The sequence below is a fragment of the Propithecus coquereli genome, unplaced genomic scaffold, assembly GCF_000956105.1.
Source record: "Propithecus coquereli isolate 6110/MARCELLA unplaced genomic scaffold, Pcoq_1.0 Scaffold40, whole genome shotgun sequence".
In the NCBI taxonomy this organism is placed as follows: Eukaryota; Metazoa; Chordata; class Mammalia; order Primates; family Indriidae; genus Propithecus; species Propithecus coquereli.
The window spans coordinates 2,845,376-2,864,551 of NW_012149730.1; the positions used below are offsets into that span (position 1 = coordinate 2,845,376).

Consider the following 19,176-nt stretch of genomic DNA (forward strand, 5'->3'; position numbering starts at 1 on the left):
AGAGTATAGTGATTCCCATGTGCCCGTTACTCAGCTTTACCAATGTGCCATTCTTGTTCGCCTATCCCTCTCCCCCATTCTTTTCCTCAAATACCTAAAAATAAATTTTAGACATTTCATTTGAACTTCAGAATGTCTCTAACAAATTAAAACTTAAAAAACAATTATAACATTACCACATCTAAAACAATTATTCTTTACCATCACTGAATACCCAGTTCCTCTTAAAATTTCTCTCTAATCTTAAAAATATCTTCCTTCAGCTGGTTAGTTTGAATCAAGACCCAAAGTCCACACATTACTTCTGGAAGATATGTCTCAAAGTAGGACAGTTCCCTTTCCCTCGTCGTCTTTCTTTTTAAAAATTCTATTTATATGTTGAAGAATCTAAATCTAGGTCATTTGTTCTATAGAATTTCTCATATTCTTAATTTAGTCCTCACAGTCAGTGTAATGTATTTCTCTATTTCCATGATTTCCTGTAAAATGCTAGAGGCTTGACCAGATTGTGGTTCTCCTTTTTTCACTGGTGTTTCAAGAGTGCTCAGGTGGTACTGTCTACGCTCTACTGCATCCTCAGCAGGCATTTGTTATCCAGTTGTCTTCTATTAGTATTCCGGCAACAGTGTTTCTACATCCTCCAGTGATTTGAGTTCCTAAAACTTTATCCAACACCATATATTCATGGAACTACTCAAGAATTGACTAAGAAACAATACAGGTTTTCAGCAGCCAGGAAAATAGGGCAGAAATCTTTCCTCTGGTAGATAAGAGGCCAAAAAGTAGAGAAGAGATGAAGGATTTGGGTAGAGATGGAGAGAAGGCCAGAGGATGAACATAGTATGGTATTTAAAGCATAGGACACTAGAATCCATACTAGAACCCAGAACTATTATAGTTCTGAAAGATATTTTACACACTGGTACCAATAAATGTTTCCAAATAAACTCAGAGAAGTCAAGAGTTCTTAATTTTATAATGTTATTTCACCCAAACAGCCTTATAAAATTTTCCACCTTTCTTGTTTAAGAGAAAGGCACTGATCTCTAAGCCAGAGTTTTTAAACCTTGACTGCAAAACAGATTTTTCCTCGGAAGCTTTTAAAATATTGAAGCCTGGGTCCTATTCAATTAATTCTGATTCAACTGGTCCAGGAGGGGAACCAGGTATACAGTATTTTTAAAAAAATCTCCTCATGGCCGGGCGTGGTGGCTCATGCCTATAATCCTAGCACTCTGGGAGTCCAAGGTGGGCGGATCGCTCAAGGTCAGGAGTTCAAGACCAGCCTGAGCAAGAGCAAGACCCCGTCTCTACTAAAAAACAGAAAGAAACGATCTGGACAATTAAAAATATATATAAAAATTAGGCAGGCATGGTGGCACATGCCTGTAGTCCCAGCTACTCGGGAGGCTGAGACAGGAGGATCGCTTGAGCCCAGGAGTTTGAGGTTGCTGTGAGCTAGGCTGACGCCACGGCACTCTAGCCCAGGCAACAGAGCAAGACTCTGTCTCAAAAAAAAAAAAAAAAAAGACAAGAAAAAAAAAATCTCCTCATGTGACTCTAAAATGCAGCTATTATTGATAAACACTGCTCTTAATCAAGAATAATAACAATAGCATGTAACATTTATTAAGCATATTTTAAGTGTCAGGTACTGTTCTAAGCACTTTACATATACTATTCATTCCCTAATCTATGAGTGAGAAAACAGCGTCAGGCAACCTGCCTAAGGTCAAACAACAAGCTATGGCAGAGTTAGGGTTAGGCTTTAATCCCAGGAAGTCTGGATCCAAAACCCATGCTCTTAATCACCATGCTATACTGCCTCTTAAGCACGAATTATATCTGTATTCTTCAACTGCAAATAAAATGACCAAAGGAAAAAATAAAAAATTAGATAATTAACTTCTTCCTTAGAAGTAGTACAGTGGCAAAGGCACCAACACAGGCTTATTAGAAAAGTAAATGAACAAGGTAAACAGACAAGAATCTTCTCTTCATGAAAGATTCAAATTTGAGATCTCCACACATTTTCAACAATTTCTCACATACTGCCTTATGCAACACAGTTATTCAATGTTAAGTATCAAAAATTCCTTTAGTTTTCAAACTTGGGACAATGATGTATTCACATGTACATTTACAAGAAAATGTCCTACCTATTTCGGTTCTGCTGACTCCAATTCCGTTATAAATTCTCAAGTAATTAAAATGACAAGAATCAGAATCTTCAATGTCAAAGTCACCAAATTTGATGCGAACTCTCTCTCCCACCTTTACACGGATCTCCCATTCACAAACAGTGCTGTTGGGATAGGTCTGCGGGTAGTTTATAGACGTAAGGGTTCCACTTTCAGGGCCTAGTACAGTGTGCCCACATCCATCACCTTTAAAAAAAAAAAAGTTAAAAGAATGATAAATTGCTCTTCCATCTTTAACTTATACTACAAGTAATGAGGATTTTTTGTGAAGATTTAAAAATAAGTATGACATTGGGTATTTTATACCAGCAATATTTTCTTTACACAAGATGAAACAGATGACATAGTTCTTAATGTATCTACTCATAGGAGCCAAGAGAAGCCAAGTTAGGTCAAAATAATAAATGATTACCTATATAATTTATAAGTTCAAAGAACTTCCAATTCTGAACAAAAAAAGTAAACATAACAGTAAATATATATACATATCATGATAAATTTCATCTTTAAGAGTACCAATTTACAGTAATTGTTGAAAAAGTAAATGTAAAAATATGTGATCGGCTTCATCTATTTATTTACAACTCCTAAAATCTGTGAGATGCTGAATAATTTCTAAAAAATCACTTAATACATACTAAAGATTATGCAGATTACTGACCATATTACAGACTACAAGGCATTCCTTCTTCAATCTATTACTATTTAATGAAGTTTAATTCTATATTCTATTGAAATTTGACTTTTTTAGTAGTCCCTCCCCCAAAGAAAAAAGTAGCAGTTTAATGGCTTATTAAAGATTAGGAAAAATGACCTTCATGTCTTGGCAGCATTATTTGCCCCAGAGATTTCTTCAGCAACTGGATTTGGAAACGTAGGTAACTTAACATATTGTTTATAAAAATGAAATATTTGCATCTTTCCTTTTATCATAAAGTTTGTATTTTTTTTTCACTGAGCACCCAGAAGGAAGCATTAATGGTCATTTAGAATTTTCAGCTGCTGCTCCAATTATGCTTTTTAGCATTTTGCAATGATGGGATTCAAATGAATCTTTTCTAATAGGATCATGAATGTATCCTTTTAAAATAATAGTTTTTTTCTACTTCAAAAGAGTTATTTATAATCACCTTTTGGAATAGTACTGTACTTTCACAAAAAGCTATATTAAAAGTGACATTGCTGGGTTTTAACTTCAATATGGACATAGATGGCTGTAACAGGATTTTCTATTATCTTGATTTATTATTTTTATGACAATATAGTGTTGATATCATTTACTAGAACAGATGAAGTCTTTTAAAGTCCTATGAATAAGAACTTCACATAGTATCTAGCAAGTAGTGGCTGCTAAATAAATGTTTACTAATTGAATGAATAAGGCAACTGTATTAACCTATGAAAAAGTAATTTCAAACTAGTCTTAAAACTAACTTTAATGAAGGAACAACTCTGCGCCTAAATTCTTATGACAATACTTAAAAATCATATCCTTTGCTTATAAAGAAATTTTATTCTCAAATCCATATTAGTATCACTCCATAGTCTACTTTTAAAGATCAATAGTATAATAGTAATATGGCTTCCTAAACAAATATTTCTCATATAAAGCTTAGCTTTTAATCAACATTAAACTTTAGCGATCTTCTATACTTGCTTTCATTTTACATGCAAGAACTAGGCATAGCAGCTCAATAATACAAAAATACATAAAAGCAGAATGAAATAAATATGTGGGGTTTTGTGCAATATACCCACTGATCTTTCGCAAATATAAAACTTGGGATGTTATACAATCCAGAAAAAAAAATAACCGCAAATTTCCCCTGAAACTAACATGAAAATCTTGAATATCTCTGCTGGATATCAGCTAAATTAAAAACACAGTAGTATAAAAATCCCCACTGTGAAAGTAAATGAATAGTAATATAAATAACTTTTGAATAATCATTAACATTTTTCCTTAGAGAAAAAAACAACTATCCTAAGAAGAGTTTCTAACATTATGAAACTAGTCTGAAATGTTCTCTTACTATTGAAAAGATGAAAACATGCTTCCTGGAAGTGTTTCGACCTTTAAAAAAAGACACTGAATAAATGAAATAACTCAAAATATAGATGTATTTTCTTTCGTAAATAGAAACTAAGACAGCTTTTTAAGTGATTGGAGCTGTTGATGGATTTCAGAAAGTCAAGAATTTCCTATTAACAGGCAGATCCAGTACTTTGTAACAGCAGATTGTCACATTTCATGTATTCTTCATAGGCTATTATTCAGCTTAAGGTTGTCATTCTAAAATGAATTTTACAAAAAGAGCGCAGAGTGTTAGGAATAATTTTTAGATGTCTTATGCCGATGTTTATGTTTGATTCTCAATAAATACACAAAACATTTCTTTCCCTTTCCACCTGATAAAGCGTAATTTCTGCAAAAGTTAACAAAAGAAAAACTGATGAAAAATGGGACTTTTGCATGCATGCTGATGAAGAAAACAATTAAAATGGAGCTGTCCTTTTTCAGAATCTTGTGAAGGGGGAGGGCATTAACAGTCTGCAAGTAATGTGCCAAGAATGTTCTAAAATATGTGATGGAGTTCAGAGCTTCCTCCTCTCACAAATAAGATGATATGCACCAGAAACCAAAGTTAAAAGTAAGCCTCCAATCTACTGCAATGAACAAGTCTGGATCTTTCATATTTCAAAGAATATTTGACAAGTTTAACCTGATTAGATAAACAGCTTAACTAAGCACCTACTGCTATGAAGTATAGTTTAGAATATTTCAGTTCAAAAGGGAAGGCTGGGCATAAACATATTCATATATTTTTCTGCTATTCCAAAGTAAGAAATACATTTTACATTGTGACCCTATACACTCTTGCATGCATATTCCTGACCTGCTAAACTATTTCATGACCCACTAATGGGTTCCCACCTGCTGTCTGAAGAACACTGTAGTAGGCATTCAAAGGTCATTTGTTGAATTCTCAAATCAAGGAAAGACCTTGTCCTCACTTTCACCCCCAAATTAGTAATGTCTTTCCAGTTTATTTTTATAGTTCTTAAAAGTAAAGCCTATTCTACCAAGATACTTAAAATAGGACAAGGTATTTAAAAGTAAAACTAAAATCTGGAAAATATTCTTTATCATCAAATCATCTAATACACTTAGAGCAGTGGTTCTCAAACAGGGGTTGGGGAGAGTGGAGGATGGAAAGAGGATCCCACAGGATTGAGTTTATCTCCCATTTGGCAGTATCTGGAGACATTTTTAGTTGTCACAGCGGGAGGCGGAGGAATGTTACTGGCATCTAGTGGGTAGAGGCCATAAATGCTGCTAAAACACCTTGGAATGCACAAGACGGCCCCACAGAACAAAGAATGATCCACCTTAAATGTGAACAGTACTGAGATTGAAAAGCACTGACTTACAGCCAAAGCTAGGAAACCTCAGACTAAAGATCTGGTTTAGTTCTTGGCTGGATTTCATTTGGCCCAGAGGGTAATGCTGTTCTACTCACTAAGGGCACAACCCAGGGAATAGTTTTCTCCCAAAGATCAGCAGTAATACTAAAGAGTTTTGTGTTCCCACTTACCAATTTTTAAGAAAGTAAATGGAATGCTTTATTTTTAAGTTAAAGAAAAGAAAGCTTCTTTTTATTAGTCTATAGATCTCAATTTTTTTTCTAGGTTAGGAACTCTTAACATTAGGAGGCAAGGGTGCTAATAGAAACACGAGTAATCATCCCCAAATTTTCTGATTAGCTTTGTACACGGGGAAGAATAATGATTAGTGACCAGGTGGCACCACCTACTATTACTCATTTTCACAAGACAGTATTGACAGAAAGAGCACAGCTACTATTGGGAAAACAACTTCCAAAATGAGTATCATAGGACCAGTCTACACACTCTCACCAACTCCAACTTCACCAACTTTCTCCTCTTACTCCATCACCATCACTGACAGCTGCTCCTTCCCCAGATTGTCTCCACCAGACTATCTTACCACAAAGGGTAGAAACTTGCTAATGTAATTTCTGAATTTTATTTCAGTGGAGAAAAAAAAAAACATTAGAATTTGATCTTACTGCTCCTTTGTTTGGCTGTACATTTCATCTAGGGGATTACTCATAGAACATGTGTTCACTTCCTCTGAAGGAGTATAAGGTCAGATGTGTTAAGCCAGATATAAATTTTGGTATTGTTCCAGGAAAAGAACTGAGTAATTTTTTTTAACTACTTATCCCTAGAGAAAACAGGAAGAACATTAAACATTTAAATGATGATGAATTAATGCAAAAAGGAATGCAAGCTCATTTTAGGCTATTCTAATTAAACTCCAAATCAAGTGTGGTTTTTGCGTATGTGCCTGTGATGCTGATTCCATGTGATCGTCCAGACTACTCCCAGGCTTTAGTCATGTTGCTACTAATAAATAATATATATTATCTTAACAACTGAGCTCATTAAGATAATTCACTGTGATGTTCAAAAAAAATTCCTCTAACAACAGCAAATACAAATACAGGACAGCCACAAAAATATGCCAAAAATGTAGAGCAATGTAACTTTCATTACAATAATTACAAACCATGAAAGGTTTACACTTTTCCAATGAGTTTTCGAGGATTTTTTTTTATCATTATGAACTGGTGAGCCTGACTATACTTTCTCTAAGTAAGTGTCACTTCTATCACATCTTATAATACATCTGTGAGATCTTATAATAAAAAGAAAAAGCAAGTATGGAGCATTTAGGGAATAGACAAGTGTTTGAAAGAATAAGTTACAACTGTTAACTACTACATCCTATTTCGTTTGGCTACAATGAAGTTTTTAATGTATTGTTTAGCACTGTGAATTTTTTAACCGGAAGTACTACATCAGTCCTGTAACTGTGAAATTTCTTAAGTTGCATCACTCTAAATCTCAAACAGATAATTCAAGGTACTATTTTAACTTTTAATTTGACTTAATTTTTTTAATGTCCTCTTTATACCTGGTAATTTTCCTTGTTCTGAAGTCAGTTTTGTCTGAAATCAATACAGCTACTCCAGCTTTTTTTTTTTTTTATTAGTGTTCACATGGTACATCTTTCTCCATCCCTACATTTTTTTTATTGTTGGGTTCCAACCTCAGATGGGCAAGCAATGCCACTCACTATTCTCATATTCTCTTATGTGGTGGTTCTCAGAGTGTAGTCAACATCAGAATCGCCTGAGGGCTAATTAAATTAAAGGTTCTCAGGCTCCTATCTCTACCTCCATATATTCTAATAAGTATGTCAAAAAAGTCATCTGAAACTTGGAAATAGGTTAAAAAAATGTGAGCAGCATATCCTTTAAATGTCATACACGGCAAAAGCCATCCGAAATTATATGGTAAAATAATTAGTTCAACTTGCTATCAATATTTATCACTGATTAAAGATCACAGTATTAACTGTTGTTTGGTAGAGATGCATAAAATTTCTCTATAGTTAAAAAAAATAACCTAAAGGTTACAGTTTATGACCCTGTCGGCCATTAATCAGTTCTGGCCAACTAAACTAGCAACTGCATCCTAACATTACCTATAAACACCTAGCTTCTCAAATACTCTATGGATCAGTTTTAACATTTTACTGATTCCCTCTTTAATTAATGAGTTGAATAAAATATGTGACATGTTCATCTCATATCTGCATGACAGTGATGATTTTGTCCTTTTTGCAAATTATACTCCATAAGGTAGATCTTTAGTGGAGTCTAGAATCTGCACTTGAAGAAATTTTAAAGCATTAACAGTTAACGGCAACAATTAAACACAAAAGAACCTCTTTCCACTCTGTGACTGCCCCCTGCCCCATCTACTATTTTATTTCTCTCTTTTCCTTTCTTTTACAAAGAGATTTCTTCAGTTGTCTACACTTGATGTCTTATTTCTTTGCCTCCCATTCTAACATCGAGGTACTGAAATTCATCTTCAAGACTGTTGTGGGTTGAACTGTGTCTCCCATGTTCAAATCCTAATTTCTAGTACCTATGAATGTGACCTTATTTGAAAACAGGGTCTTCACAAATGTAATCAAGTTAAACTGAGGTCATTCTGGATTTAGGGTAGGCCCTAATGTAATGACTGGTGTCCTTTTAAGAGGAAGAAAATTTGGACACAGGCAAAGGGAGACCGCCATGTAACCACAAAGGCAGAGACTGGAGTGATGCATTTAGAAGCCAAGAACACCAAGGATTGCAACCACCAAAAGCTAGTAAGAGACAAGGAAGGATCTTCCCCTAGAGTTTTAAGAGATCACGGCCCTGCTGATACCCCAGTGTCTAGCGTCCATAACCATGAGGCAATAAATTTCTGCTGTTTTAAGCCAACTAAGTTTGTGGTAATTTGTTGTAGCAGCAGTAGGAAATTAATACTCAGACCGATCTATCCAATGAAAACATTCACTAAAGCAGTCAGTTTCTGAGCTGCCAAAAGCCAACGGATACTTTTCCATCCTTATCTTCTGTAACCTATCTACACAGCATCTGGCATTGCTAGCATTTCCTTCCCTTCCATGCTTCTCCTTTCCTTGCGATCTTCCCTCCCTCCTTCTTAAAACTCTCCTTCCACGTCTTAGTTCTTTTAACTCTCTAACTGCAACGTGCCAGACTTAACTGTAAACTTCTTACTACTGACTGTCGCTGTCATTCTTCAGTTCCCCCCACTGTTTGTAGTCTACGTGGGCAATATCACCTACTCCATGACAGCAGTCACCACTAAGAGTAGAAAGCTCCAAAGTCTCCAATCTTTCTCCCCATCCTCAAATCTGTTACCTACGTATATTAAGCATTTCTGCTCAGAAGTTTCATCGCATTTCAAGCTCAACAAGTCTCAAGCAGTCAATGAACAAACTGCCACATAACAGGCACTGTAGTATATGCTAGGGACAACAGTCAAAATGACAGGCAAGGCCCCTGTCTTCATAGAGTTTACAATACAGTAAAATAGATATATCAAGTAATTCCAGGAATGATGTGTACTAAAGGGAAGTAATGGGTGCTTTATAGCATGTGTGTAGGATAAATAGCAGTTACCTAGGCAGAAACCCAGGTGGATAGGAGAAGTGAAGAGGAGGAAAAAGATTCCAGAAAGAAAAAAACAGCATTTAACTGATTCCTTGCTCTCTCCAATTTAACTGGTCATTAAGTTTCATACTCTCTATCTCCTTAACATCTCTAAATTTAGTCCCTCTGAACAAGCGCAGGCTTTGCAAAGTTCTCTAACAGGCTTCCCCACTTCCTGTCTTTCCTCCCTGTAACCCACTATCCACACTCCTGCTAGTGGTGTTTTTTTTAAAAATTTCAATACATTTGGGGGTGCAAGTGTTTACATGGACAAGTTGTGCAATGCTGAAGTCAGGGCTTTTAGTGTACCTGTCACCAGAACAGTGTGCATTGTACTCGATAGGTAGATTTTTATCCCCCACCTCTCCTTCTTAGTTTTCAATGTCCATTACACCATTTAATGACCATATATACCCCTTGTTTAGCTCCCACTTATAAGTGAGAACATATGGTATTTGTTTTTCCACCGCCAGTGTTTCTTAAATACTAACTACACCACGTGGGTCCCCTATTTAAAAATCCTTCAACTGTTTTCCACTGATCATGCACTAAAGCTCAAACTCTTCAGCAAGGATACAGTCTATTCTCATCTGGCCCCTGATTCCCTTTCAATCTCATCTCCTGACTTTTCCCACAACCTCTCTGCTGTAGCTGTCAACGATGGGTGACTCCCCTCATACTCCATACTCTCTCATCTCTGTGCCACTGCATGTGATATTCCACTCTGCCAAGAATACTGTTCTTCCTCCTCTCATCCACCTAGCAAATACCTACTCAATGTTATCTCCTTCGTGAAACCTTTCTGAAGTCCCTGGTTTTTCTCCCTATATTTTCATTATCGTAATCTCTTTACTGTACTTGATATGCTTAACTGTGCATAGTTATGTCAGTTTACCAAATCAAGGTATAAACTTCTGTTATGAAGACAATGCATTCTATTCACCTTTATAGCCATACACATAGAAATAAAACATATAATGAGGCTCTTAACACATGCTGTTGAATTCAGAAATAAACTCAAACGAGTCTTGTCTTATGGTAGGCAAGTGACATAGTAGAAAGTACATAGGCTCTGGAGTCAGACTTGGATTTAAATTCTAGACATGCCAACTTTAGAGATCCTGGGCACTTCATCTCTATATGCCTGTACATCCTCACCTGTACAGAGGTGAGGATGGATGCCACTCACCTCCCAAGGTAATTGTAAGGGTTCAATAAGAAGTTATTTAAAATATAGTGTACTCCCCTCTCTATGAATGTAACACTCCTTTTCCTTGAAGAGGATGCCTCTAATACCCACCTTATCCTTCCTCTGGGAAGTGCTCTGTAATTTCCCAACAGTTTTTACGTGACTTCATGCCCCTGGTTAGTTGACTGGTCCAAGGGTGGGTACTAACTCACATTGGGCCAATGTGACACCAGCTCATCCTTTCCTCCAACTTCTGGACCTTGAACGATACGGAAAATCCCAGAATCTCTCCAGTGTTAAAGCCGCAAGCCTTGGGGACTACCAGCAGCCATGATTCCTTCCATGTAGAGAAAGCCAGGCTGAAGCAAAAGTGAAGAACTAAGTTGAGTCCTTGGTTCCTGAAGTCCAGCTTTATTTCTGCTTTCCCCTTGGCTTAGGTTAGTTGAGCTATAACAAAGACTCAGAATCTTCCTGATACTTTTCCCTTCTACCTTAAGCAGATATGGCTTTCTGTTTTCTATAATCTCAAGAGTCCTAACTAAAATACTCTTCCTCTACCCATGCAACAGAATGTCTGCCTCACATCCAGATCTATAAAGCTAGCTTCTAGGATGCAAAAAGTAACTAGAAACAAGGGTATGTCAGGAGGGAAGAAATAAACCATGAACATGAAAATGATCTGAGAAGGTGCAGGCCAAAGAAAGCTGAAATTTATCAATAGGTAGAAAGTTGAAGAGACAGAGCAAAGGTATAAAGGGAGGGGGCAAAAACAGTATTAAGGTTTGGGTCATTGGAGGCCAATTAAGGACAAACTGTGTGAACAACGATGACTGGCTGTCACGTCCCTCCATTCCATGGTCTGACTCCTCTCACTGAGCTAGGGCTGGAAGTTCCCTAAAAAACAACTGGGGTGGGGATAAAAGGCAGAAGGATGGAAAAGTGAGTCTCATTAGAAAGTAAACATTTGAAAACAGAGATTTTAACTGCGAAGTAGGGAAAAGTGAAACAAAATTTTCACTCACATATTGATTCATTGAACAAAAATTGACTGGCTACCCAAACAGATTTGGTCCCAGCCTTCAATACATTCTAAAAAGAGAGATAGGTTAAATATTTAAAAACATTTAGAGTGTTAAGTGGATCTCAAAATTCAACATGGTTAGTATTTAAATCCAAGTACGTCTAAGTCCAAAGCCTCTAGACTTTAAAAGACCCCCAAGGTAAAAAAAAAAATAACAAAGATAGACAAAGCTCCCAGATTTTTCAGACTAAACGTAAACCAAAACAAAAATCTGGTGACTTAAATGACAGTTTCTGTAGGGCAGAAGCAAGACTGAAAGGACTAAAAAAGAAATTCATCATCTAACAAATATCTGCTGTGTGCAGACACTAAGAAAATGCACAGCATGGATGTCTACTTTTTAAAAGTTTGTTACTGAAAAAAGCAGAGATATAAGGTATGCGGAAAGCAAACAACTGAAAAAAGAGATGTGTAAAAGCCGATGGCATTTCGAGCATGTTTCCAGATAGAGTAAAAGCACCACAGAAGTATAAAGTACAATAAAACAAAACTCACATTTCCTGATGAAGTGTGTTCTGGACAAAGTGAAAGAGGACAAGGTTTGAGGAAGGAGGAAAAGCGAGGCAGGAGGCAAAATCACAACGGGCAGGGATGAGGAAGGATGGGGGTATGAGTTCGGCTCCACAAAGTGAGACAGTCAAAATGCTGCTGCTAAGCAGTAATCCCCTTTTGAGACTTGATTAGCTAGTCCTCATTTGTGGTAGATCTAATCACAATGGCCACATGACTTTCTCTAATAACTCTGAGCTATCCAGAACCAGAGAAAGACAGTGGGTACTGTCACATAGCCCCAAGTTTGGGAATTGTCAAGGGCTGGGGGAAGAATATTGTTGAGATGATGGACCTGGGTGCCTGGGCTGGGAAGAGACAAGTAAACCATAGGTGGACAAATGGACTGGGTGAAAGAGACGGCCCCTATGGCTGATGTTAGGCCTGATATCACATGTACAAATCCTCGGTCTGCCTCTCAATGGGAAGTCCTCCACAATACAGTCTCCACTGACCTTTCCAGCCTTGATTTCTTGAATTTGAACAACAGACACCATGGTAAGTATTAGAAATATGAAAATGAATAAAACTCTCTCCACTGACAGGAACAAATACTTAAAATACAGTATGGAATGTACTATCTGGAGATGAGTATGGGGGAATGGTTTGGAAAACTTTTCATAAAGGGATGATATCCAAGACGGGTTTTGAAGGATGATTACCGAGAAGACAAGGAAAATTAGTAAGGGCATTCCAAGTAGAGGAAACTGCATAGGTAAAGAGATCAGTACAGGAAACAAGGCAAAATGGCATGAACTTACAAATTAGAGGAATAAAAAGTAGCTCAGTCTTATACCTTAATTATAAAGTGTGAGGGGGGCTGGCATGAAATTAGGTCAGAATAGAAGGGAAGGACCAAACTGTGAAAAAATTACATAGACATTATGCAATAACATTTGAATTGTATCATACAGGTAATAATATTTTACATTTTAAAATTTTTGTCTTGCTGTATTTTGTAAGCATGCTTATGTGAGTTAAATTAGCCTATGAAACAATTTTACCATGCTGTCTACAGAACATAACACAACACTATTAAAATTACAACTATGTAAGATTATGTAGATATTTGAATATGGAAAAAGTAACATACAAAATTATAAATTGATGGATTAGGAAGTAGAACTGTGGATAATTATCATTCAAGTCTTTAGTTTTGAGTCATTATCATTTTTATCTGTAAAATATTTTAAAAATAAATACAAAGTGTTATGGCCATAAGGTTGTTATACAGTAAGCTGAATCCAGGAGCCATACAATGAAAACTGGCAACTTGTGTCACTTCATATTTCAACAATCACATTTAGCAAATATCATTATTTTTATGCAGCTTTTCCTAATCCTTCTAAATTTATGTCATCATTCTATACCCTTCCAACTAATCAAGAAGGGAAAATAGAAACTGTCCATTTGCATGTATTCAACTGTTGTCCAACATTACTACCTGAGCTTTCACAACTCAGGGTCATTTTGCTAAGTGTAGTCCTAAATTTAAAATCTACCCCTATGTAAATCTAGCTTTTTCTCATCATATATTATATTATTATTTCCTTTTGTAAATTCATTCATCATTTTAATTCTAATACTGATATTTTTACTTATACCAATTTTATCATTTTAAGATTTTTTTTGTCTTTTAGAATGAAGTTCAGATGTTCTAATAGAATTCATCAACTATCTCCAGAGGGAAATAATGTTTTCTTTTTGCTTATAACATTGGGAAATTTACCTAAATATCATTAACCTGTAACTTTACAATCAATTTTTCATTTACAAGTTTCAAAAATGTGGACTTTAAATCTGATCATTCACACATGTGGAATGTGTGCTGTGTTTCATAGTGTAAAATTAATCATAAATACAGCAGAAAAGGATGCTTTGATTTTTGTTTCTGAATAAAACTACAAAAAACAGTCCTAATGTTTTATCATGCCAAGGAAAGACAATGGAAATTATAAATTAACCTAATGTCGATATTAGAAATTATTACAAATGTTTCTTTGTAGAGAGAAATAAATTCATTTCTTACGACTCACAAATATTGTTGAAAAAATATTTCCCTGCATCACAAGCAAATGAAAGTATTACTTGACAGAATACAAACTTTTTTCACATATTAGTTCCAAATATCATTGTGGAATTGAATCATTCTTTTTAAGAACCAATCTGATTTTTTCCATAGATTTATTAAATTAGCAAACAAAAATCAATACCTTCACAAAGTGTCATATTAATAGGCCTAAACAAATCAGGCTTAATGGATTTATAAAATTAATTCCCTGATATTTTACCAAATTCAAATTACATTCTAATTCAGAAGGTAGGTACACCTTCTATGAACAAATAAGGAAGCTGAGCTCCTGAGATGGTGTAACCCAAATTCTTACAGTCATAATGTAAGAGACATAAATGCAATCATAGTAGACTATCAACTTTCTATTAAGTAAATTTATTACAGTAGCAAATATGCTATCAGCATAAGTTTCACCAATTTAAGTTTTTTAGAGATGCACATTTCACAGGAAAAAAAAGTTTTCAATAAAAAGGAAACATTTTGAAGATCAACATAAAACTCAAAACTATGGATTTAAAAGCCATATCTAAAAAATCAACATAGTAAACAGATGTAAATAAACAGAATCTATTTATAAATTTATTAGTGAAATAAGACTGATTAAAATACATCTCTGCTGTGAACAGACCAATTTTCAAACCAATGATAAACTTTATTCTGAGCCAAATAAGTCACTGTCAGCAGAAGATCTGCTGAGGAATAGCTATGTATAGTATTAATTGGAATGAAGATAATACATTCTGCTATTTCAAAATGTCAGAAAGATTTAAAAAAAAAAAAAGAACCACTGAAGCACAGTTCTACCTCAAGATACATATTAAATGCATTTCTACCTATGTCAGCTGAGGGGAAAAAAACCTATTTATCAAAAAATATTTTTTGTTTATTTTTTATTCTGACTATATGCAAACTGCAGGGAATTTGGAAAAGTAAAAAGAAGAAATGACCCACAATTCTACCACCAAAAGACAATAATGGTCAACATTTTTTTATTTCCTTCCAGTCTTCTTCCTAATACTTCTTATAGAATAAAAACTCTGCCTTGTACCTTAACATTACAACATACGGCCATCACCACTATTAAAAATTCTAAAGGTGTAAAGCACTGCTTCTCATTTTGAAATTCAACTTCTTTTCAGGTTATGTGAGAGAATACAGGCAGAGGCAGACACTGAAGCAAGCAGAGGCAGACACTGAAGCAAGCACATTTGTTAGGTTGGTAAGACTGGTTTAAAAGGAATTCTACCGCAGACTTTATTAGGGTCCTTTGGGCAAAAAATATAATTTTTAAAAATCAGGGGATTCAAATCTCACATAATTTCTGAGTTTTCAGATGATGTATACCAAATTAGCTCTTAATACGTCAACTTAGTAAACTCAAGATTAATAATAATAATCATTTATAGCTATATTATGCTTTTCCCTTTGCATGCTATCACTTTGTTTATATTCAACTATGAGATAGGTAGACATTCTCATATTAACGATGTAGAAAACTTAGTTATGAAGTGATTGAACAATTTAACAAAATGTACCCCAATTTAGAAGACAACTAGAGAGCCAGTCTTTTAATTATCAGCATCATTTCTATTTGTGTTACTCTACACTGACGTTCATATAAGATGACACTGTGAAAGAGAAACATATTTGTTAAAATACCCTAATAAAAATATTAAACCTTAAAAAATGAGGTAATGTTGCATGTCTGATTAGACTATCCTTGAGAAATTCTAAAAACAAGGTAATCACCTCATTTGGGACAGAGACATGTAACTGATTCTACATTGTTCCAAGATTTTTTTTAAACATAATATAAACACTTTCAGGTTTATAGAAATAAGAAAAACAGAAATAAGCAAAAACAGTCAGAGTACTATGCTTATGTAGTCATATTTTTTTCCAAGCAAGGACTTTATATTCTTTGTGTCTCAGTTCCCTAATGTTTGAAATGGGATAACAATACTTAGCTGGCTATGGTGAGGATTAAATGAGTTAATATACATAAACCACTTAGTCTTGTGCCTGCCACAAAGTAAATCTAATAAGCATTTGCCTTATATAAGCTTGTCTTTTTTTTCCCTCTACCAGGAGGGAAATACATGCATACAGGCTCTGAAACTTCAATGGAACGAAGGATTTCACACCCTATTGTGATGTTCAATAATTCATTTAAGAAAATGATCTAACTAAAACCTACACGCTAAGCATCTAAATTTTGAGTTACTCTGTACAGAAATGTGCCTGGATTTAAAGAGGTCAGTTTACCAAACACACTGTTTCCTTATAGTTAGTGAGATTAGGTTTGCACATGCCTGTCGAACTTTCAGCATCTTCCTAACGACAGTCTTATGGCCATGATTCCCTATGTAACTGAAAATGGTATGAAAGCAACAGTAAATTGGACTTAAAGGTAAAGAGCAAATAAGAAAAAAAAAAGCTCTTTCCAGCAATAAGTAACAATCTAATCCTTATCTTTCTCACTGCAATAAAATGGGCAATGAAATGGAAAAATGTGTTCAATACCTTATGCCGAACTGATTAAAAAACTGTAGTACACTGCCGGAAAATAGTGCTAAAAGGGAAAAAAAAATCGTTCTCTTTCCATTATGATGATTATTCAATAAACAGTTTTGCTTGCTTCTGGAATAGGTTTTTCAAGGATTTTACTGGAAAAAAGTTTTGTCACTTTCTGGAAAGGTTTACCCTTTTAACGTGGAACGCTCCATTTGGGCAACATAGCCTTTGGGTCAGACTGTGTTTGACCCTGGCAAGTCTAGACTACCTTCCTCAATAGGCAGGCACTGTAAAGAACAGTCTGAATCCAAGACTCACAGATAACCAGAATCTACTCCATTCGCTTTCACAAAGGACGATAATTTTCACCGCTTGTCTTTAACAGGTTCAGATGCTATTTAATTTCCTTGCCTTCCTACTGTGTCCATCCATGTAGCACAACTTTAGGAGTCACATTTCCAAAGATTCTCTTTTTCCTCCTCAAAATTTTCCTTAGAAGAAGGATCTAATATCAACGTGAGACCCTTTCATAGCAGGGTCTCAAGTTCTTCTTTGCAGAAAAATGAATGGCCTTGCCAAAAAGTAAAGCCACGCCAACTCGGGGGACAGGCAGGCAGAGCCCCTTGCAACGCAACCCTGCAAGTACCCAGCCAGGTCTGGCCACGCACGAAAGCCCACCGCACCTTCCTGGCTGCGGATTCGTTTTACCTCCGGGACCCAACGCCGCCGGGACCCAACGCCCCCCGCGGCCTCGCCGTTCTTGGGGCTCCTAGAGCCGCTCACTTCCCAGAGACCACTCACCTTGCTGGGCTCCAGCGTCCTCCAGCAGCAGGAGCAGGACGAGTAAGAGCAGGAGGAACACAGGCATGGAGGAGGAGGAGCTGGAGCGGGGAGGGAGGGAGCAGGAGTGGGAGAGGGGGAGCGCGGCCCGGGCGGGGGCGGCAGCCGCGGCCCGGACTTGGGGACACTGCGGGCTGCGCCCGGCTCTCACCACCGCCTGGCTCGCCATCGCGGCGGCCGGCAGTCCGCCCGCATAGTGCGGGCGCCCCCGGGCCGCGGCAGCCGGCGAGGAGGCGGCGGCTGCGGCGGGAGAGCGAGAGGCAGCGCGCGCCTCGCCCCGCGCCGGGACCCCTCCGCCCCTCACCCCGCTTTCACCTCCTCCTCTTTCGTCCCTTCCCTCCGCTCCCCGCCCCGCGACCCCAGGCCTAGCGCAGGGGAGGGGAGGGAAAGAATCTGGGTGCTCGAGCCGTGGAGAGTAGCCGCGGCGGAGCTGGGGAACGCGCCTCCACAGCCGCGCTCTCCACTGGAGCCCCGCTAGCCGCGCTCGCCCGCGGCTCTGGCTAGCTGGCAAGCAGGCTCGCCGCCCGCTCCCTTGCGCTCCCTCTCCCGCGCGCTGGCCACGCCTCCCCAGCCGCCACGGCCAATCCTCGGTCAGCTCCGGTCCGTCTCCTTCGCCGTCACCCAATCAGCATGCTCTCTCCTCGGCCAACCCGCCAGCTCTCCGGCCCACTTCTCGAGCTCCCTCGCCCCTTATCTCCCTTCTCCAATCCCCTTCGGTCTTTGGAAGCGTCCCACCGCCTCCCCCAATCCGGGTCCCGCCCCCAAGCTCCGGCCCCCAGCGGCCCCCGCCCAGCCCGCGCGCCTGTTATTGTTGGGACCGCAGCCCAAACTGATGCCGCTGAGGCTGCCGCTAGCTCTGGTCAATGACTTCCGGGACTTCCCCCATCCCGTCCTCGCTGCTCCTCAGGCCCAGCTTGCGCCTTGCTCCTCCCCGGCTGCACATCAGGCCACTGGAAGGGGTGGGAAACCTGGATTCTGGATGGTTTGAGCTGAGAGCTGGGAGCTGAGTCTGAGAGACTTTTTTTTTAATAGAGCATTTTTTTTTTAATTGAAACTACAGCGAGTGTTGCACCAACTCCGAGTTATAATACAATAACAGATGCAATGTGAGCTATGATTGCAAAACTGCACTCCAGTGTGGGCAACAGAGTGAGACCGTGTCTCAAAAAATGTATATATTTCCTGTTTCCTATGTTCTTTATACTATTTATTTTATGCTAAATAAACATGAGCAGTGCCCCCAAGGCAATTTAAACCTACCATCCTAACATTCATTCAGCCATTCTACAAAGAGTTGTTGGGCACCTGCTATTTATCTGCTAGCATTAAGCTCAGAGTCTTAGGACTTGCAGCCATAACATGGAAATCTTGCAGGATCGAATGTGGGACAGAGATGGAAATACATCATGCAAACCAGAAAGAAATAAGTGCTAAGTATAGTCACAATTTGATGGGGACTGTAAGCGGGTGGAGTGACAAGAGTTTTGGGAAGGGGGAATCCAAAGGACTATAGTGATTTATTCTAGAGAGGAGAGAGTGCCTCGGGGATATTTTTAACAGTTGTCCCAAAAGGACGATAGTGTCATTAACAAATACAGAAAACTGAAAGGGTGAAACAAATTGTGTGG

At 37.7% G+C, this 19,176-nt stretch overlaps 1 protein-coding gene across 1 annotated transcript in view; it reads right to left on the bottom strand.

Annotated features, from left to right (window-relative positions):
* DCBLD2 (discoidin, CUB and LCCL domain containing 2) overlaps positions 1–18,048 on the bottom strand; it is a 77,739-nt gene extending 59,691 nt beyond the window's left edge. The window contains exons 1-2 of the mRNA XM_012652860.1: positions 17,510–18,048; positions 2,160–2,387 (exon numbers count right to left, since the gene is read on the bottom strand). Of these exons, the coding sequence (XP_012508314.1) occupies positions 2,160–2,387; positions 17,510–17,717 (436 nt within the window). The 5' untranslated portion in view covers positions 17,718–18,048. The remainder of the gene's footprint in view (positions 1–2,159; positions 2,388–17,509) is intronic.
* Between the last annotated feature and the right edge of the window lie 1,128 nt (positions 18,049–19,176).